General features: G+C 43.6%; 1 protein-coding gene across 3 annotated transcripts in view; it reads right to left on the reverse strand.

Annotated features, from left to right (window-relative positions):
- The window catches only part of LOC129350376 (kinesin-1 heavy chain-like), a 118,930-nt gene extending 97,483 nt beyond the window's left edge, over positions 1-21,447 (reverse strand). For all 3 annotated transcript variants that reach the window (XM_055016764.1, XM_055016744.1, XM_055016745.1), the window contains exon 1: positions 21,293-21,447. In XM_055016764.1, the coding sequence (XP_054872739.1) occupies positions 21,293-21,432 (140 nt within the window). In that variant the 5' untranslated portion in view covers positions 21,433-21,447. The remainder of the gene's footprint in view (positions 1-21,292) is intronic.
- Positions 21,448-23,317: the final 1,870 nt, after the last annotated feature.

Here is a 23,317-nt window from a genome sequence, read left to right on the forward strand (position 1 = left end):
TAGTTTATGTCACCCCTCATCAGAGGAGCCCAGAGCTGCTCTGGGCCTTTAAAAAAGTCCCATCAGAAGCAGTACAGCTTGTAGTCAGTCTATAGATTAAGATTTTACAATCTTTTGACTAGTTTCTGGAATTCAACACATTGTCACTGATTAAACCACCCAACAGTATATAAAGCTGCTCAGAACAGTTGCTCCTCAACCAACATTAATACGTAGCTTACACTATAAAGGGTTGGTAATAAGGACACAATTTAATATATACTGTATAGCGCAGTTAGTTGGAAAGCACCTTTTGATACTTTACAGCACATTTTGCTGATCATACTTTATTTTACTTTATTACAGCCTTAAAGGAAAGACTTTTATATTCCATCAAGTACTTTTATGGTGTGTTACTGCTACTTCTTCTTAACTACAGGATCAGTATACTCATTCTATTACATAGGCATAGAACTGATCATCTGTTCAATATACATCAGAATCTGAAGCCTGTTTCGGGTGGTAACAGCAGAGCCACAGTCACTGTAGGCACAAAGATGTTCTCTTCATTGTGAATGTGTTGCAACATCTTGAAATGTCCTGGTTACAAAATGTTGCCTTCAAATTTTGATGATTTCCATACTTCTGTTAAAAGAAAATTTAAATGTCAATCAAATCACAGCAGGCTGTACTGAGGGTGACGGAAATCACCACACGGGTTTTCTCAAGGTTGTATCTATTTATCTATCTATCTATCTATCTATCTATCTATCTATCTATCTATCTATCTATCTATCTATCTATCTATCTATCTATCTATCTATCTATCTATCTATCTATCTATCTATCTATCTATCTATCTATCTATCTATTGTTCTGTCAAGATACACAGTGTCAGGGGGTTATTGTGTTACAAGTTAACTCGTAGCTGCAGAGAACCACAGCCATCCGCAGCACTGTTAACCAAAAAGAACAAAAAACAAAGAGAGAGAAAACACAAGTGTCCTCCAGGAGTCCAGCCACTCCTCTGTCCAACCTTTCTCCAGGGCCGAGACGTTTACAAAGTCAAACAAACACTCCACTGTAAGCAACTTTTCCAGCCCAGTGGGCCTGGACACAGAGGACTTGTCCATAGAGAAACAAGGGGCCGTGGGCGGTTTGTGGGGGTGTTGGAGGCACAGATGGTTACACCTTGAATACGTCAGACTAAACCCACGGTACGTGATGGGTCAGAGGTCACCAGAGTCGACAGGCTCCACAGACCGGATTGGAGGACGAGGCGATTTACTAGACTTTAGTGATGATTAATTAAGTAATCTTCTGATGTTTATTTAAAAATAATAAAATAACAGTCAAACTTGGAATAATAATAATGAGAAATACCAGAACTATTTTGTTAACTACAATAACTATTAAGATAAGAAATTTGAGTCTTGAATGAAATAGACTTTACGGAACAATCTGACACATTTAAACAGAATATCTCTCTTATTTATCTCCAAATGGCAGCCAAAAAGCCTATTTTATGCCTCCACTAGTCATCTCCTGTCAGCTTTCATTGCGATTTCAAGGAACAAAAGTTAAAGGCAACACATACACATGGTTAAAACCCTAACAGACTGTCTGTATTTTGTAATGAGCTGACATTGTGCAGTTATGAAACACTTTCCATGACAAAACAATGAGGACGTCTTGTTGTCGAGGTAACGGCCTTGTCTGAAAATAAACGTATATTTCATTTTGCAATCTTAACATTTTAAAAGCATAAAACATCGGAAGACCTTCAGCGGTGAGGTGGAGTTTTATGATGCAAATCTCTCAGACGAAAAAGGCCAGGTTTTAAAATGCAGGCCTTGGCCGTGTTAATTGAATTATCTCTTCTGAACTGCAGGCATGAAGCCACATAAAGGGAGGCATCAGTGAGAAATAATAAAAGGCGGTGACCATGGCCAACCTTCCCTTCAGTTACAAAATAATAAAATTAATATTCTAAAGGAGAACTGTTGACTCTAGAAAGTGCAAATTGGCCAAGTCTTTAGCTGATCGGCTTCTCGTCCACCAACAGCCCATGGAAAGTGAGAGAAAGTAGGGAATGCATGTAGCAACACTGCTAATTCACCAATTACTATCACTAATTGCTGCCTCCCGAGGAGAGGTTAAGGAGATGAGTCAGTGGCTCCCTGGGTGCCGCTGACTGGCTCTCTGCCAAAATGTCATCCATCCTGGAGTCTAATCAAGTTATCATATCAACAAATCTCCCATCAGGGGCCCCGTGGCTGACAGTCCCAGAAAGACACCCGGAGGGGGACGACAAATTTCTAGCAGCAGGGCAGTAGGGGAAGTAGCCAGCCTGCAAGGCGGCTACCTGCAGCTCCTGGTCAAGCTCCCCTCTGGGACGACACTCGGACTGGACACGACAACTCAGGCTCCTGGACATTCCCTGGAACTCAGCATGAAAATTAAGGGATGCAGAATGCACATTATTGAACGTTGCACACAATAGTGTAGGGGAGAAACAATGTGGCATCTTGCAGAGTTTGGAGGGGAGAGCGATGACTGCGGGCCCCCTGTGGTGGTGTCGGGGGACAGGGGTCAGGTTTTAAGAGGCACGCTGGCCTCGCCTGGGGAGAGGGTTAATGTACTCTTAATCTGGGGTCAGAGATGCCCCTTCGCACTCATACATCACGGCTGACAGCACCCATCAGTGACGACTGCCAGCACCAATCCTCCCTGTCATAAACACTGAACATTGGTGCTGTATAGTTGAATAACTGTCTCCGTCCAGAAAAGAGCAGTCATTATTTCAGCTTCTCTGAGTTACTGAAGTGTGTTAAACAATTGTAAAAAGTAATTTGAGAAAAGTTTAACTGCAAAGGCCTTGATCAACTTCAATACTAATGAAGATTTATTACATATTCATACAAGCTGTTAGAAACATTTTGATATAATTACTCAGTTAGTTGGAAGACGCTATTCTGCTGTATTTTCAATACCAGCAATTTTCACAGCCAGAGATAAATAGGTATATTCATAAGTAAATTGGTGTATGAATTTAAAAACCATCCTCCACAAATACACAGTAAATGAACATGTTGCTTTAAACTGTGCTCTTAAAGGAAGGGGCTGAACTGTAGACTGAGGATTTTATTTTGACACAGTGCTGTTGTGATCCAACAGAAAAGGTGTGTTACCTGCTAAAGATCAGAAAATACAAAAAAATACATCTCAGCAACACTCATCAACCTCATGCAGAATTGATGTGCTGACTGCTGAAAGTTGGTGGTGACAGACCGATGACCTAGTTCAAATAAAATATTCAGCAGTATAAAAATACAATATACAAAAATACAAAAACTGTACTCAGTTTAAGGTAATTACTATAAATCATGGACTTCATGGTTTTAAAAGGATTTTCTGTTATTAAATTGATCATTTTGTGAAATCACATAATTTTGTTACAGTCTGGTAAATGCAACAAGGCCAGGCACTGGTCCACAGCTTAGAGGTCGAAAACCACAGTGGTAGGAAACCCTAATATGAACTGTCTACAGTTACTCAAATTTGATCTGTCTGTCTTTTATTAGTTTCACAAAAATCTACCTAGTTCTAATATTCTAATCAAGAAAGCTCTTTGAAGCTAGAGAAATCAGTAAACTGAAAAAAATTCAAGGCCGCATTAAAATAGTACAACACAAGGTAATGAATGTCAAAAACAAGATGAAGATTATATTTTAGGAACTCAAATGTCATAATCCACAATCATGGTGGTTAATAGGCAGAGCTGCAGCTTGAAGTGCTGATGGAGCGTAGAAGCATGAGAACAAGCATTCCCTGGATGCACAGGGGTGTCAAAATAAGGTGATAGGGGTGATATCTGGCTCAGCAGAGATCCAAATGTTTGTCTGCAAAAGCATACTTACTTGCACATCCACGCTGTCTCACATACACACACACACACACACACACACACACACCACCTTATGACTCACACCCGCATCAACAAAGTTGATAGCTGAGATGTCATCAAAAGGTTTTTGTTTTGAGTCTGCGATAAGATTTTTATCGCACTGAAGTGCTGAGATGTGGCCTTGTAAACTGCATAGAGAAGCCTCTGACCGGCTTCGCTCGTTATTCCCTCTCATGGGCCCATTAATCAAATTACCTATTCATCGAAAAGTGGAGAGCACACTGAATTAGTCTCTCCGCTCTGCTACCTCTCAATCTTAAGAGTCTCCTTAGTACCGTGTTGACTGGTTTCCATTGTATGTGTCTGTGTCTCTCCAGGCCTGTGAGAGTCAGGAGGGGGTAACAGGGCAGGGCAGGTATGGAGCAGCCCACAGGGGGCTAACCTTTGACCCTGTTCTGGAGAGGGACTCGGGTCTATCCAGCCACACAATACTTCCAGCATACAGCCCTGACTGGCTGCCTGCTGCTACCCACAATGAAGCCCTTTGCCGGGGTCTCTCTGGGCAGAAAGGCCCCCTGGAGCGCTGACTGCCATCCGGAGGTCTTTCACCGCTTTCCCCCCTCTCTACCTCCGGCCTACGCCTAGAAAGAGAGGAAAAACTCAATAACAGAGAAGATACAAGGGAAACAATGGTCTTTAGAGGGCATCTTAACCCGCAACAAACAGTGTCAACATCTGTGGGGAGTGGATAGATAGATAGACACTGTGTCCGCCGCGGACAGAAAGGGCCTTTTCCTTGTGGGCAGTCACACTGAAAAGGCTACAGTGTTGTTTTGTTGTGTATGAGAGGGATTTGGTCCCCGTCTCTTTTCAGCTGCAGTTGAACCGCACTGTGGTGCCGACGAAGCGATTTTGTCTCGCTGGAGAGCCGGGGCAAAAGATGAAGCAAAGCCTCGAGAGCAGGGCCTTTCTTCCCATGGCCCACGCTTTTGGAGGGGTGAAACAGATTATTGTCGTACACATCGAGTAAAAAACGCATCAAAGTCGGCGGGGAGTGTGGCCCGGATTGAGAAAGCGAAGGGTTGATGTTACAAGGAGGGGATGAACACGGACACATATCGCGTGTAGCGTGTGTGTGTGTGTGTGTGTGTGTGTGTGTGTGTGTGTGTGTGTGTGTGTGTGTGTGTGTGTGTGTGTGCGTGTGTGAATGGGCCACACACAAGCCCAGACGCGTGGGAGTGTATTGGATTCTCATGGGCTGTCTGGGAGAGACACTGTCCCTCTCTCTCTCATTTTTTCTATCTCATTCTCTCTCAAGCGTGTGGTCTCCTCTCATGTGAACACACTGCCAGTATAAAGGATCTCTTCATCTCTCGTTTTTGGGCTCTTTTTTGCGTCCTGATGTGAAAAGGGTTCATTCACCGAGGCTCTGCAGTCTAACTCCCACTCATCCCAATTTATCAGTTACTGCCAATTGGACCTAACTGGGAACTTGTGGGAATCCAGGTGCTTATCATTAATGCTGCTTCTTTGTGGTTTGTGAGGATACGCGGGAGGAACTATGTGTCATGTTCCTGCATGTCTACAAAGTGTTCGCCAAGCCATGCTTCCCCTCTATACACTGCATCCTGACACACACGCCCACACATGCAGTGACATATAGGTACATATGCCTGTGGCGAAGCTTCTGCAGTCTGTTGTCTTTTCATCCAAAATTCACAGTGGCACATAAACCTAAATATCTTGGAGTATCTAAGTTACCCTGCAACTGCATACTGATTCACCAGCTTCACATTTCAGTTCCCTCACTGACATATGTTCTCGGTCAGCTTGTAATAATATTGTGATATCATCAACGGCTTTCAACTCCGCCAGGATAAGCGTACAGTTTCACATGTGAGCACGAAAAATACACACAGCATTTGAAAACCATCAAAGAAAGTGGGCTAATGACAAACAAAGACAGACTGTGGCTAACTGTATCATCTAAGATGTAAATCCTCCAGAAAACCCACATCCTGAAATATGTCTGCCTCAACAAATGTGCAACCCTGGTTGGACTTCCTGGAAGAAGTTTTAGAAGTGACACAAATACACACATTCATCCTGAGATCAAAGTGCAACTTCTGACAGCATCTGAGCAGACACAGAGAGTTTATGTTTCGCATGTACACTCAGCATATCTACTGTTTCATCATTGATTAAATCCCTACAATTCACAAGAAAACACATCAGACATGCCCAAATGTGACTTTAACTCACGCCCGTCTACTCTCAAAAATTTCAGACACTTCTAATGTTTCATATACTTTTATTTTGTAGCAGAAAGGACACAATCCTTCCTTAGCTCTGCCGCTTTCTGTCCCCTTCACAGACAAACGCATGATTTGAGAACCGAAGGCAAGCAGCAGTGAATGACAAACTATGACATAACTCCGTTGGATCATACACAGAGTTGCAGTCAAGACTGATAAATGATGCTTCATTTCTCAATGATGTACGATTTCTCAACTTTAAATCAAAGAAGCACCTAAATATAACATGTTCTTCCTTTGCCTGTGGTCTACCTCTCCACCAAGCCTCATGCAAAGTGGCCTTGTAGTTTTTGCGTCATCCTGCTCACAGGCAGGAGAACATCAATCATACGGGATGAAAAAAGGGAGTGTATGTGTTTGAGTATGAATGTTGCCAAACACACACACACACACACACACCAGACACACAATGACACAACGCAGTTAAAGGCATGACTTTCCCATGTCCTGTTGCATGGCCAATAAGAGGACGGACACTCCAAACAGTGAACGGGGGTCTGTTGTCCTCCTGGGACACTGCAGGAGGCGGGAGGGTGAACAGCAGCAGCCGGCGTTTTTAGCTTCTCAGTGAACCGCTCGGTAATGTTCATTAGCACACCTGGGGAGAGAATGGGGGGCATGAATGGAAGGTGCCCTTTTGTTCTGTATCCCAGTGCCAGGAGAGGTCCGGTAACATTAGATATGGCTGACCTGAGGCGAATGTTGGCTTCAGTGAGGGAAAGAGCACCATAATGGGGGTGAAGAGAAAAGGAGAGACTGTGTCCTTCAAACTGATAATCTCTTGTATTGCTTCCCCCTTGGTGCTCCTTATTTCCAGCACGCCGCCCCCTTTCCTACCCCTCGTTGGTTAAGCTACTTATGGCCAAATTACAATTATTGCATGCAGAGGTCTCCCCTGAGTGTTCCTACAATCATAGGGTCCAGCTGGAAGAAGTTTGGCCCTAATACACATCTAATCAGTGCTTCATTGAGCTGCATCAACCGTGTTTCGTTAAAGTGACTCACTGGGATTTTTTCATTGTTGAGTTCAGAGAATTAACAGATTACCAAAAGGGGAAATGCATAAATCCTATTTTTTATGCATGACACAACAACAGTCTCCTCCCACTTTAATTACTCAGAGAATTTATGGCGTGGACTTCCAGGTACCACAGCGCTCAACAACACACTGTAAAAACATGGTCCGTGCTTATGCTAATGCAACACACTCAAAAAAGACTGCGCAGTAAAAGGTCACTTACACAAGAACACAAATTTGGTGCTCGTAATGACTGTAAACGCTGGACTGTAAAACTCTGTCTAGCGCTGGGAAGAGAAACTATAAATGCAGCAGTTGTTTCTGGAGGTATTTTATATGCCACAACAAATGGCAATTTGAATGCCTAAGCATGACAACCAGCCCCAATCACTGCCTCCTTTCCTAACTTCCTCCCCTTCCAGGCAAGCAGCGAGCAGTTTAAAGTGTGTTCACACAGGCTGAAAATACACACTGAGTCAGACTCAGTTCTAAACCGCAAAGAGCCCTCCTGTTAGGACAAACCTTAATGAGGCAGGAGGTGTGTGTGTGTGTGTGTGTGTGTCTGTGTGTGTGTGTGTGTATGTGCTCAGGCAGAGGCTAACACCTGGACCAGCTGCTAGCTATAAAACACAAGCGCTGCCAGGGACTACTAAAGCACCTTGCGGGCAGCCATCTTTCTTCCTTCCCTCAATCTCCAGTGAAACCTCCAAAATCACTTAACAGCATCCTCCATTAATAGGCCTCCAACAGGCTTTAGGTGGGGGAGCACATTTCGATGTACACATGGACACCGAGAGCAGCAGAGTGCTCTCACACTCGCATATTAAACCACGAACATACACTCACACCCTCAGGTGAGTCAAACGCTGCAACAGCGCAACTCCTTTTTCCCGTACTTAGTTTCTCACAGCAGACGCAGGCAGCAGGACTTTATGTGTGTGTGCTGGAGACAGTGTGAGGAAGCGTACTGCAGGCTTATCTGGCTCAGCATCAGTACTGGGATGATTTGCTCATAGTGAGCGTTGTGCGGGTGCAGAGAGCGTGTCTTTGTCCTCCTGGCAGAGGGAAGGCTGGGATCCTGCCTCAACAGCCACAGGCTTGCAAACTCAAAGTCATTTAATTACCAAGTAAATGTACAGGAATCTACCTTGATTGTGTTTGCGCAGACATAAACAGACAATGACTAGAGCACTGCAGTACTCTTCTTTTTAGGACTTGTGTCATCATTCATTAAGCCATGTGAACACAGAGGAGATGCACCACTGTCAGGCTGACTCAACAAAGACAAATGTGAAACACTGACTACTCTGTGTTTTATTAGTTTGCTCTTCCTGGAAAATGTGGGAGGCAAGCTGTCTCTACAATGCACCAGAGTACCCCAGATATTGTTATGAGCCTATGTCTGTACTGGTCATTATGGAAAGAGTGCATCTATTTTTAATGATAAAAACACAAAGAAGTTATTTAAAGCAAAACACTGCACATGCAATAGGTACATCATAACCCAGCATATTCTACAATAAACCTTATAGCACCAGGAGAACCTCACAAACAGTAAAAGAACCCTTGTATAAGTTTACACTCTGTAGCATCTGCATATAGACATGAGCCAAGCATGTTAAATTTACGACAGAACAATTAGAGGGCCAGAAACTTTAATGGAACACCGGAAATAACTTCACAAATAAAGTCTAAACACAGTTCTGCTGGTGTCTGACACTTGACCTCATGTGAAATGTGGTAAACCCTGCACCTGGCTCTCCATTAGGGAAAAACAAACAGTGAGAATTATTTGCAAATGTTATTTGACTCTGATCTGCTCAGCAGCTCAGCTGGGTGTACGCCATCCACAAGTACATGTCAGCATGAGGAAGATTTACTGCCGCTGAGCCGGGGGCCCGCTTAGCCCGGGAGTGAGATGCTGATTGACTGAGTATGTGTTGGGATTGAGAGCGTGTATGTGTGTGCTTGCGCAAGAATGCGTGTATGTGTGCACTAGTGCATTTGTGACAGTGAACATACGTATGAGGGAGTGTGCGTGAGAGAGCCTGTGGGTTTGTAGGTGGTGTGATGTCTGTATGTGCACTTGGACTACTTGCTTTCGCGCCGAGAGTATGCATTCCAGTCTGTATATATGTGTGTGAGAGGGTGTGAGGTTGTATGTATTTGTGTTGTGTTGGAAGCCAGGCAGCGGGGGTTACTGCAGCGCTTTGGGCTGGAGCAGAGTTAACAGCTCATTAACACCAATTCATTACGGGCCACTTCTACTTCCCTCGTGGTGCTGTGCAGCAAGACACAGCCAGCCGCCCTCTTTCACACACAATGTAAATCACTGAGGCCTAACTCACCAGCACAGAGGGGGAGCCGAGCCAGCTATGTAGTCTCCTGGTGAGAAATAATACCTGTGTGTTTGTCTTTTTGAAGTGCGAGTTCATGCACGCGCAGCAGCAGACAAAGGTTTGTTAACTAAGACTGCATAAGACTAGAAATGCTTTGCATTTAGTAAGGTAAAGAAAGCCTAAGGAAACCTGAACCTTGAGCTCCACTGTGAGTGAATCTGTAGGTTCTCTTACGCTGTGGGGGTCGTTTCGTTGGCATAGTTTGGGTCCACTTGTCCCCTCAGAGGGAAAGGTCACTGCTAATCAATGCAACGTAGTTGTTTTGAATGATCGGTTTTAATTCGTTGATGGAACATTAAGACCTTGGTGGGGATTGGTCTCTTCCACGATGATAATGTTCTCATCCACAGGGCAAAAAGGGTCCCTGAATGGTTTGATGAGTATAAAAGTGATTGTGAATCATTTTCTATGGCCTTCGCAGTGAGACGATCTCAATCCAAATTAACACCTATGGGAGAATTTGGAGTGAAATGTTGGACAGCGCTCTTCACCATCATCATCAAAACACCAAATGAGGGGATATGTTTTGGAAGAATGATGTTCCATCCCTCATCTAGAGCGCCAGAGACATTTAGAATCAATGCCAAGGAGCATTGAGCCTATTCTGGTAGCATTTGGTGGCCAAACATCTTACTAAGACTTCTTATGTTGGTTTTTCCTTAAATTTGTCATCTGTCTGTACATGTTTTGTGTTTTTGTATGTTATTTCAGAACGCTGTAAGATGGTCTATCAGCCATATTGGAAGTCAACAGCTTTTGAGGATGAAAAAATACAAACTTCATAAATCTGAGTCAGGCTAGGGGTTCAGACTAACAGTAGGTTTGAGAAAAATTGCAATCTCAGTTGACTGGAGCCAGTACTGGGTGGGTTCCAGCAACACAAAAGTTCAGTTTGGCAAAAGAACTGAACCAGATTCATGTTGATTAATCAAATGCATGGCGTCGTACATTCCTCATGGAATACTTTATAATGTGAACGCTGTACTGTGTTCACGTTATGACCACCATGTTGAAGATAAAGTAGTTGCAGTCGTGACAACTCTACAGAGTTGTAAAATCCTGTCTGTATTACAAACCACCGTGCAGTTTTCTGGCATCGGATGAGTCTTTCAATGCATTAATCTGTTACTAAACTGAACTTCCTGGATCAGATGCTGAATACATTTCAAACAGTGAGCTGTATTCTACTCTGGATGCAAGTTTACTCCAATGTATATTTGAAGCATGAATCTTGTTTCAGAATTCACAGTTTTGTTGAATGTATGCTCTGCTATAGTCTGCTTTTTAGATGATTAAAAAATGCAAAATACATTTTATTTGCATACAAGCATATCGGGTTGATAAAAGTCTTCTTCAGACTACTGACCAAAGCACATACTTCTATGCTTATTCTATTTGTTGGATACAACATATTAAGGCAATCATTGCTCTCAGTTTGTGTTTGTTATGATATAATGTGCTCCATATTGGCAGCATTACCACAGACTAAGTCCACAGAAGTATGCTTCCTGATAAAACATAACTGTTAAAAGAATTAGTGGTTTCTAAATGTAATTTCTAGGAGATGTGGTTGCTCTATGAAGAAAGGATGAGAGAAAATCTGCAATCTGGCATATAAAAACATAATCTATACATTCAATTGCATGTTGAAATTGTAAATAAGATAATAAAAGAGCAGAATATAAGTATGATGTGAAGGGCATTTTTGAAAAGATAAAGGATGGTCCTGAAATGCAGCTGCTGGAGGTGTGGGGTGTTGAAGCAGTGTCTTTATGTATTTGTATGTCAGCAGTCTGGCCCTTGATATTTTGACCCTCTCAGCACCTTCATTTGTAACACAGGATGTCTCCATGTGGAAAAAGAGTAAAGAGCGGAGATCAAAGAGGCAAAGAAAAGTATCAGGTGCAAAGACGTGCAAAGTAAAAGTCATGAGCAGCCTGCCAGACCATGACCCCTGACATCACTGGCCTTTGACATGGTAAATAAAGAGCCAATAATCTTAGCACAATTTTTAAGTCTAAGTTTAATTTTAATTTAATTTTTTAAACATGGTTTGTCACACTCCAGGCTGTGAGGGAGCATGTCAGGAGAGGAGAGTTCAAAGGTCTGGCCTCAGTGCACCCAGGGAGAGAATACCATTTGCAGAATAACCACATGTGCACACTTCTCACCCACAGTGCACATGGGGCTTTGTATTACTGTCATCAGTTCTAAATTTTAGGACATCTCTCGGTTACGACAATGGCAGCTGATGGCACTGTCGAGGACTGCGGCTATCATCTGCTCCTACTTCAAAAGCTGCCCATTGTGGCGAGAGTGAAGAAGAAAGACACACAATCCTCTTATTCTCGCACAAATAAATAGCAGCATATGGCCTTGCCGCTCACAATCCTCTCCTAGCTGCTTTATATTGGGCTTTGGGCACAATTTCAGTGCAAAACGTATTTAGACTTTAGCAGAGGGGTTGATGAGGTGAGGGATCGTTACCTCCTCAGGATTTTTCTTTTGAAGCCTCCATTTCTCTGACCTCTAAAAATGGGAGAGAAGAAAAGCCATAAAACCTATTTTCCATTACGTCTCTTTAAAGTGGTGCCCGCAAGTGAAGGGATGGAGGGACAGCTAGAGAAAGGAAAATTGGCTTCTAGATACCGTTTACATCACTCACATGTCAATGCAAATAAGGTGATCTGGCTGCTCAGCACTTCGTTTGCCCCCAAACACAGAACAACGACAAGGTTCTTTGTGTCTTAGATGGCCCGATGAATGCGTTTTTGCCCATATATCTCTTCTCCCTCTTAATTACAATAAGTTGGTGCCATAATAGGATTGTCAACAACCAAGGAGTGACAGCTTAAAAGAAATGCTTTCCAGTTGAAATGTGCCTTTGAGGGCCGATTTTCCAGAGCTTTCTTGCTTCGCTTTAAAGCTCCATCCAGTTCAGCAGTCCTTTCAGTGTAGCTGGGATACAAATCCATGCCACTGCAGCTATCACAGGCCCAGAATGAGCATAAAAAAGCTGCATTACATCTTGCTTCGTTTTTAAAGGTTCCCTTTGGCTTCTCATACGCAGAAGTCCTCTATAGCGCAAAGTGTCCCACTTTGGTCTGCCAAGTGTCTGTGTTACTGGGATTCGTCATAGGGAAGTCAAAGAATTGCGACACAGACAATGCTATAGCAGCCATCATTTCATCGTAGTGCAGGCTCTCTATCTTATTCCAGAAATGCCATCAATGTCATGCTGCTGCTGCCGGCCAGCTACCAATCAGCCTTCTGCAGGGGTGATTTTCTTTCAGTCAACCATTGTGCTTCAGCATTTTTTTTTTACTATTACTTCATCTTCATCAACAGTTTCCAGGAGGGCTGTTTTTAAGCCAGTGTGTCTTGGAGGCAGTGGCAGCAGATGCAAGTGATAACAATCCCCAGCCAAGGGCTACCGCTGTGCCTTGAATCCCTTTGTGGGTGATTTCAAGGCGCACTCACACCATCCTGCACCATCCGCCCTCCAAGTACTTCTCCACAAAAGAGACACAGTTTGCAACCTTCACTTCAGATGTTCCTACACTTCTGTTAAAGAGCAGACATAAAATATATGTATATATAAATTATAATTCATTGCTGCTGTAAGTGAAGCTGCTGATGATTTAGTGAAGCAGAGACAGATGTAGGGAAGGAGAGGTAATAGGGCATACTGAAGATGCCCTGTAGCCCTTCCTGGTACAGACCACACAAGTACTAATTCCAGAGGATTTCTTTTAAATTGATCAGAGGTACAATTAGAAGCAGGTTCACTTTCAACTATATATCTGCTGCTACTGCACATTGAGTTTAAAGGACATCTTTCACTGCAGCTGCTTTATTTCATTTGACCCCGGCTGTAAACTCAGTCAACCCACTATTCATGTCACTATATATACTCAATACCATAACAATGAAAGAGATACTCTGTTTGGAATAGTTTCTTTCATTCAAAAGCCGCAAACCTTGAACATCTTTGAATCAGAGTTTAACATACTATTGAATAGAAGCCCTTGCCACTAGACCTCATCAGCATGCCAAATATCAAATTCAGGAAGAAAGCACTGCTGTGGGCATAATTTGCAAGACAGAATCAAAACCTACATGACATATGTTTCTGATTATGTCTTTCTACCTTGTGCCTGCACAAACACCAAGAGGATTTGGGAGAGAAAAGTTCCAGCACCTCATTTACCTCTCACTCCCCTCCTTCTTCCCCGTCCACAGGTCTGATAAAGCCAGGAGGCCCGGTGGCTGCACTGCTCTCCCCAATGAACCAGACCTGGGAATGAGAGGGGAACTCGTAAAACATAATCACGCTTTATGAGGGCCCCTCAAGAGGTCTGTTGAGGGAAAGGCCATTTTTGTTTCACAGTTTAGCTTCAGTCTAATAGGGAGCTGGAGAGTGCTCAGACTACCAAAGAGGACACCAGAGCCAAGGTATTCCCCGTAAACAACGAGTATATTTCAATTTTCTGTCAGTCACACGTCAGTCTACCTGTGAGGTTTGCCACAAATACTTGTGGACAACTTGTTTCATCTGAATCCACATTTGGCAGAGAAGTCTGGTCCAAGTTACAAAGAGAAGAATTAAGAGATTTGTATGTGTGTTTTTTTTTTCATTTCAACACTGATAGAAATTAAAGTTCCATAATATGGCAAAAATATGTCTCTCCACCTTATTTGACCAGTGAATTAAAAAAACATACATTTCTACACCATTATTTTTTTTTTGCTTGTTGCAAAAACAGGGCAGTTTCACACATTTTTTACACCACTTATTAATAAAACCAACAATCTCTTCCAGGATATGTGTTGAGTTATCAAATATGAGGTTCAACATGTAAAGGATGACAAAACCTGGAAAAAAATAAATATTTTTCTGGAAATAACTTTGCAGAGAACTTCCATCTTCTTCTTGGTAGAGTTCATATATTTCTTTATAGACAATCTTCAGAGACGATCAAACAAGACAGAAAAAAACAGGATTTAAAATGGACAAAACTCTCCTTTGAACAAATTGCTATTGGCAGCACAAAACTTGTATCAATCCAAGTAGCACCATTTGCATTTGAAATGGACCTCATACACGCCCAATCAAGAGCGATAAAAAGAGACAAAGGATAAAAGAGACAGGAGGGCAAAAATGAAAGGCAAGATGCTGAAAGAAAAGACAAGCAAACACAGAGGAGTTAGAAAGGAGAAGTACGTGAGAGAGCAGTAAACAAAGAAAGCAGCCAAAAAAAAAAGAGAGAGAAAAAAAATTGACTACGTAAGTGAGTTGGTGGTGCTGAAGAGCAGCCAAACCCTGCGGCCCTCACCCCAGCCACATCTTCCTAAGCTGCAGCGCCTCCCTCTCCCCAGTCCAGCCTCTGGCCTTGCAATAAATACATTTTCAATTACAAGCACTGGGGAACAAAAAGGAAGAGGAGGAGGAGAGGAAGGAGGAGGGCCCTGGAGGAGTCTGAGTGAATCCCCTGGATGACACCTCTGGCCACAAGGCTCAGATGTGCTGCAGAGAAAGCCCCTCCATCGTGCCCTGGCGCACGCGTGCAGTTTAATCACTGGCTGGCTCTTTGCAGCCAGTCAGGCATTTAACGGATCCAGGGTCTGAGTCCAGAAGTGCACCAGCCAGCACTTTGATGGAACACCTGCAGTGAAATGGGATCTTTACTGGACCGACTGTAACCTGAACCTCACACAGATGGAAGGTTGCAGAATCCGCCACGGAGTTGGGGGCATGACTGCCGACTCCAGACATACCACCACCGATGGCTTTGAAGTTTATTACAGGTGGTCGTTGGTTTGCGTCAGTGCCACTGGATATTAGGGTGACCTCAGACTCACTAAGATCTCTGACACTCCTGTGTGTGTGAACAACGACTGTATCTAGGTTCAGGTTTAACCTGCATTCTGTCTGTGGCTTTGTCTGGACTGATAGACAGTCAGCTTAAAGTTCTGAATGGCTGCAGTAAACTACATATAAACAGAAAGCACTGTACATGCAGCTCAATGAAAGCTATGGTTTTAACCCAGTTTCTCTTGTGTGATGGTGTCCAGGCCCCAATTCTCCACTGCACATTCACTGACTTGTTAAGTCTGATGAATTTCAAACAAATTTTGTTGAGGCATTAATTTATGATTTAAATACGAACTGGTTTAACTGGGTGGAAAAACAAGACATCGGCTGCCTGTGAAAATATAAACAAAAAACAGACTTGCTTATTTATAACTCGATGAGCCAGCAAAGATGTGAGAGATAACTCAAACTACCATGGCGGTTCATACCTGGAGGCAAGAACAAACAGAATGGTTCAGCCACATAAATTTAACCAATACATGTGAATAATACAAGGTCTGCAAACGGCAAGTGCATAGGCAAGTTGTTTCTGAAAAACTTTGTGAAAAGAAATATCTGGCAAGATGTTAGGTCAGATTCAGACTGCAGACACTCACACAGAGAAATTGTGAGTAAAAGTGAATCAGTCCCGAATCACAAACAGATGCACATCAATTCTCAAGATTAGAAAATATTGCTAATGCATGATATTTTAACCTTTGACAAACTAAACTATATATTGGGATTATCTCACTCAATCAGGATTGGGGCTGTGTCGGTTACTCATAGAGCACGTTTCACTGCATGTTCTGTGTTAAACATCTGCCCCACTCAAAACCTCAAACTAAAACTATGCTGGAATGGCAAATCAAAAATGAATTGTTCCAGTTGTCCCATAATAGAAACATCCATCAAGCACTAGACAATATATAGAAAATTGGGCAAAATATTTCCCATTGAACACAATGACTGATTATACACACACAGCATTCCAACACACTCCATGGGAATGTTGGGTATCCCCAATGCAACACAATACACCAGTCAGCAGGCATTATACCCACCAAATATGGGCCGTTGCAGAGAAGTCAGTGATGAATTTGTCGGCAGGTCTGGTTTCGGCAGCACAAAGCAGAGTGCCGCCTCAGCTACACAGGCTGTCACTTTGCACCGCCCAGGGTCACGGTCTCTGTTCTGAGCACCGTGACCGCTGCGGTAATTACCTAAATTGGTGAAGAAAAAAAAAAGCTTCAGCATTCCAGGAGTGTCACAGGGGCTGGGTTTGTGTGGGCAGAGTGTGAGTTGGATTCTCTGATTCCAGGGTGGATGTGAAGGGATTTTAAGCACTCAGGAATTTTCCCCTCTCCTTATGCTCCCCTGTCACCATCCCACCCATCACCCCACCCACCCCTTGATCTGCCTCTGCTTCCCAACAGGGGAACAGAAAGGGGGTGGGAGCCGAGAGACGCGCTGGAGGTCAAGTGAATTATGTGGTCAGGCCTCCCTGGTCAGAGCAGGTCAGTGGGTTGGGTGACCTCGAGGCCCGGCGATGTAGTCATAGCTGCTGATACTGTAATAAAAAAAAACATGAGGTCATATCAACTTCTTAACCGATTATTAAATAATGTCTTTACGGTGATGTAATAGGCTAAGTTAACTGCTTTGGTTCTTGGCTTCAGATCTGGTTATGTTTCACTGTTACTTTCCCAGCCTCCTGGCAGTAGCAGCAGCAGCCCACCAGCCTCCCCAGAGACAGCGGGCTAGCTAGCGTCATCAGGGCTAACAAGGACCACGCTTTTGCTATTTCCACCAGGCCTGCCAACAGTTCCCAGACAGGGCCCCATTTCACGGCTGCCTGCTCAAGGTGTGGGACCGAGTGTGGGCCCCACGCCTGGTTCAGGGGGGTATGAAAGAGGAATAATGTGTTTGGATTTTTGGTGCATGAAACATGTGCCTGTGTGTGCGTGTCAAAGCATCCTGACTTATTAGACCGCTGCAGCTATAGTTTTGCCGTGCATGAGCGGTGGTTGTATGTTTCGCAGTGGAATTTCAATGTCATTTCCCCTTTATCCAATCAGCAGCCCTGAGGGGCCTCTGGCCTGTTCAGGCAGGGGGTTGTGGGAAACGCGGTCTGACTGCAGGAGCTGATGTGATTTAGGCTTTGCTTGAAGGGAACACACAGCTATTTTGACAGACGCTGGCCTCCTGCTCAGACTGAGGTCTGCAATTACACAGGACATAAACGCGGTGTGCCGCGGCCAGGCTGGAGCAAGACAGGCTGGAGCTCTGAGGACCCTTGGGAACAGAAAATGTACAGCTTTGTGGAGGCCGCAGAGGCCTTGGCAGCCATGGCCATTGCGTGACTGTGCGAGAGGGATGACTTATGCGTAACACTGGGGAACTCCACTGTGAGAGATTGACTGTCTGAGGAACATCCACACACAAAGGGCTGTCTTGTGCAGTAACATAGGACGTTTGTATAAATATAAACCTGCATGTATGTCACTCAAACATGTACATACATATAATCTAGGCGTCACATGTTGCACTGGCGTACTGGATATATTTAGATATATAGCGCACATGCAGCCACTTCCCACACACACACGCATTTTCTCATCTCAAACAAACCACATAGATGCTTGTTAACCAATCAAACTCCTCTTCTCTCCCAGCGGTCCCCATCAGGCCTCACCTTTCTCCCTGTAAAACAGCTTAAATCCTGCAGCTGCAAGCTCCCCCCCGCCTCCCGCCTCTTCCCTCAGGAGTGCGAGGGAGAGTGGAAATACTCCATCAGGGTCCGTGTTCGGTTTCTTACCCAGAGAGGAAGCTCCGCTGCCCCTAAAACAATTACCTATTTAAGTGGGCTAAATCAACTTGCATTGCGGAAACAATGCGACGGCTGCCACTGTTATTTACTGTAATGGACCGGGCCTCATTGTGAGCGTGGCGCGCTTTGGGGACCTCTCATTGAGCCGGGCTGAATGCAACAAGCCCTGAATGGATGTCAGGCTACATAAAAGTTTTTGAGCAACAGTGAGAGTGTTGCCTTGTGGATGAAAAGAGTGGCGGTGAGATCATATTTACCCACCATTCAGCCTGCTTTATATACGCCCATCGACCACATCCTATTCGGATAAATCAGGGACAGAAGGAGCGGCCGGCAGACTAGAGTGTATTCTCCACAGTCAATTCAGAGTGGGACCTGACACAAGCATGGGAAAGCAAATAACCCGGATTAGGCTTCTTCAAAGGCCTGGCCCTCTGAAAGATGGGAGTAGGAGGAGCAGACAAAGGTGGGAGTTAGCAGTACACACACACACACACACACACACACACTTACTGTTATGACAGTAAGACACACACACAGAAAGTTGAGATGGTGTATGAAAGCCCGTGCAGCTGAGGTGTGGGTTTGTTTGGCTGTTTTTGAGTTTCTCTAAGATGGAGGATCAGGGACATTAGGAAGAAGGTGGCTCGGTGTGTGTGAGGGTACTGAGGCGGGGGGGTAAGATGATGGTGGAGTGCGGATTGCATGTTGAGGCATCTACACAGCAGGATCAAGCTTCACCTCACCTGCTCGCGATGTGTGAGCCTCATCCGAGCCAAGTCAGGCTTGCCAGACGACCACTGCCAGGGTGTTTGTACACGTGCATTTGTGTGTGGAAACTTCTCATCCCGTCTTTGAGTGCAACCAAAGTTCAACAAAGGATGTCTGTGTTTCATTAAAACCATCAGCGCATCTCAGCTGCAGACAAACACGGGCGATTACGAACGCAGTTTTCTCCCAAAACGTGAGGGAATCTGACTGCCGCGGCTTTGAGGAGCTCGCCGAGACTCTCTGCAGCAATTTATAATGTACACACAGTTTAAAAGCACACGCCATACATTACTTCAAACCACAACAATATTAATGGTGCAGGAGGCTAATTTCTCTATGATGGGGCAGTTAAGAGTGTCAGTGCTCCCCTGACATGAATTCATGTTACACACATGTGCTACATACCTCTGTACACAGACTTTAGTGCTGACATGACTTGCACTCAAAGACAACCCTATTCAACAGCAGGAATGTTCACAGCTGTGTGTGTGTGTGTGTGTGTGTGTGTTGTGTGTAAAATATAGGGGTTTCTGAGTTATTTCCTCTTCTCTTCGTGCTCCAGTGCATCTTTACTCATTATCTTTTCATATCAAAATGCTTACCCTCTTTTCCCAAAACTCATGGTAGCCACCCAAATGTACTTGCAAACACACTCACCTACTGAGAGGTACGCAGAGGACATGAACACACACACTTACACATGCAGGCACACTGCACTCGACTCCCTCAGGCGGTCTGGCTGTAAGATGATACTTCGTCTCTGAGCATTTCGCACATGCCTTCCCGGACAGTTCCCACACTCCCGGCCGCCTCAGCCTGTCTGACCTTTGCCAAGCCCGCCACCCTCCCCACTGCCCCCCTGAGCCTCCTTCCTCCTTCCCCAGTGCTCCCTCCTCCTCCTCATCTTCTCCCAGGGCCTGCGGTTTGGACAGCTGTGGCCAAGCTGGCTGCTCGGCTTTTGGAAAACATCCGCTACACATGGAGGACTGCACTGATCCTTCCTGGCCTCTGCCGGCTGCCTGGGTGACTGGTTGCCTGTTTCCCCAACCCCATGAACACATTATACGACCCATCCACCACTACATACCTCCCTGCACCATATCCAACTCCTGGACTGTAGCCACTGGAAATAATATGTATTTTAAAGGTATAAGGTGAGAGAAAATGAAGCTGAGGAGAAATTTTGGAGTGAGATGAGAGAAATGTCATGAACCATAATTTCATATTGCTTAGGTTGTATGGCTGCCTGTATCTCTTGCCACTAAGCCACCAAATAACATGCCAAAAATGACTAATGGCATTCATACGTTTAGGGGCGGAGCTAGAGAAAAATTAATAGGTTGGCAAAGGGGTGGCAGATACATTTTAGGGGGTGGCATATATATATATATATATATATATATATATATATATATATATATATATATATATATATATATATATATATATATATATATATATATATGGCTCCGCCTCCTTGGCAGAGTTATGTGAGGATTGGCATTGGTTTGTCTGTCCGTCTGTTAGCAACATTACTAAAGAATGGAATGACAGATTTGGATGAAACCAACCAGCAGGCGTTATCAAATTGGCGCAAATACTGCTGAAATAAGTATGTTAAATAAGTAAATATCATTTGTATTTGTCAGTCAATCCTAAACATGAGTTGTTCTTATTAGCTGTCAATCACAATATGTGATTTGATATGTCTAGCAGAAAGGGGAAAATATTTAAACTGAAATAAAATCAACCTTATACACTTTGAAGAAACCAAATGCTAGATATGTTAAAAATGTTTCTTAAATTTAGCAACAAATTAGATTGAGACTAGACAATGTCTCTCTTATGCACTGTTTTGGGAAATCTGCATTTGTGTGATCTATACTTATGTTCTTCCTGCCACAATGATAACATTATCAATTCATCTAGAACAGATTCAGAGTCCAGATAATTTTATTTATTGTCTTAGATTTGTGGTTTTATTTTTTGATGCTCTTTATTTGAGACATTTCTTACAATATTTCTATAATTCCAATGTTTGGATATTCTTAAGAATTAAGGATCTACTTATCATCTTAAAAATAAAGACTAACTACATCAGATAATAATTTGTCCAAAAAGGTAATTATTGTGACAGGTGTACTTCTTACTCAGATATATTATACTAAAGCAATATTCATAACATGTGGACCAGCTGGACCAGAGATAGTCTGATTTACCTTTCGCTGTCTGAGCTCTGCATGCCTTCATTTCTTTCTCTCTCTCTGAACTCTTCCTCCTCCATCTCCTCTCTGGGATGCTCTTCCTCCTCTCTTCTTTTAGGCTGGGAAAAGGTGGTGGTGGTTCCCTTCCTCTTCATTCTTTACTGTCTCCTACAAGAATCACACTGACTGAACTGTTTTTTCCTTTGATAATTTTCATTATTAACTATGATACAATCTGATGTGTACAATTTAAACCTTTAAAGAGATACTTAACATATAAATGTTTTTCAGCTGTAAACTAAATGATATGACTGTACTATGATGAAACACATCAGTGTTGGTGTTATTATGACCTTGACACCAAAATTACAAAAACCAGCATTAAACAAGGAGGATGTAGTTTTCAAACAGTACATGAAAACCTGCTGTGACTGGGGGTTTGATTACACTTTAATGTCATGTAAAGTCTTAGTGAATGTTTGATTTCTTTTGACTTACAGTCTGTTGTCAGAACCACAGGTTGTAATTATCCATCCATCCATCCATCCATTATCTATACACCGCTTAATCCTCATTAGGGTCGCGGGGGGGGGGGGCTGGAGCCTATCCCAGCTGACTCGGGCGAAGGCAGGGGACACCCTGGACAGATCGCCAGTCTGTCGCAGGGCCAGGTTGTAATTATCAAAAAGAAAAGAAAAACTTCCACAGATGATCCCCACCATCCTTCTGTGGCTGTTTTCTAACATTAGTTAGCTACAGAAGTAAAAATTAGCAAGACTCAGAGTCACTGGAAACCGTGGCTCGTCTCGCAAGCAAACACTTTATGTGAATTTAGACACTATTAGCGTCTAATACATTGTGAACAGTTATATTAGCATGTAGTCTAACCCAGTCTAACTAGTGTCTTACTGTCACACCGAAGTCCAGCTGTCATCCACATGAGTGAGGTCTAAGATCAGCCCCCTCAGGGGGGCGTGTCACCACGTATCTGTAGCAGCATAGGCTGTACGGGACTTGACGTCTACATGGTGCATTCGAAAGCACTCGGACATCGGAGTTTCACTCGTTATTCGTCTTTCCTGGACTTTCGCTCTTTACGGCCGGCCACAACCTTTCATATACATATTTTTGAATTAGATCGTTCAGAACTGGGGTGGCAGCCGGGGTGGCAAGGTATCTTGTAGGGGTGGCAGTTGCCACCCTATGCCACCCCAGTAGATCCGCCCCTGCATACGTTCCTAAAAATAGCTGTATCATTCACATGTTACTCGAGAGAACCTTGACTTATTGGACTTATTCATTTAAGTATCATAATAATTTTGACTTCTTTCCAACAGAAAATATTTTTTTAGAATCAAACAATTATTCTTTTATTTTGGTGAACCTTGAAAAAATTTAGATTTTTCTCTCTTGCTTTAGAGGAAGCTGCTTAATCTTGATTGGAAGCCCATACGTTGCTCTCACTCATACTGACAGACTTGTTTAAAATAAAGTTGTTGTTTTAAATTGTTCTCCAAACTGGAAAGAAGACAAAAGTCTTGTTGAAATTTATATTTTTTGCAGTAAAGACCTAATGCCCGACAGCATGGCTCCAATTTAGGGCCTCACCATCGACACAGTGTAATACATAAACAGCCCCCCACCACCAAAGCGCACGCACACACACGCACACCACACATCTCACACACATACACACACACACACACACCACCAGCACCTCATCCAGGCTCCACACATGAGACTGATTTGGTTTTGGATCTGTACTTTGGCCACTGCTTGGCACTTCATTTCCTTTTTTATGCATGCACTAAAGTTACACACTTATACGCACACATACACACACGGTAATACATGTGTGGATGAGCAAGGGCGGCAGACTAAATCAGACTGAGGAAACGAAGAGGAGACAGCAGACAGCCTTCCTCACCGACTGTGTGTCTATATCTGCATTGGCAGATGTAGACACACACACACTGTTTTCTGCTCTCACTCTCTCTTTGAGCCCCCTCGCTGACTATGTTGCTGGCGACACTCTCTTTG

Source organism: Amphiprion ocellaris, chromosome 2 (genome assembly GCF_022539595.1).
Source record: "Amphiprion ocellaris isolate individual 3 ecotype Okinawa chromosome 2, ASM2253959v1, whole genome shotgun sequence".
Lineage (NCBI taxonomy): Eukaryota > Metazoa > Chordata > Actinopteri > Pomacentridae > Amphiprion > Amphiprion ocellaris.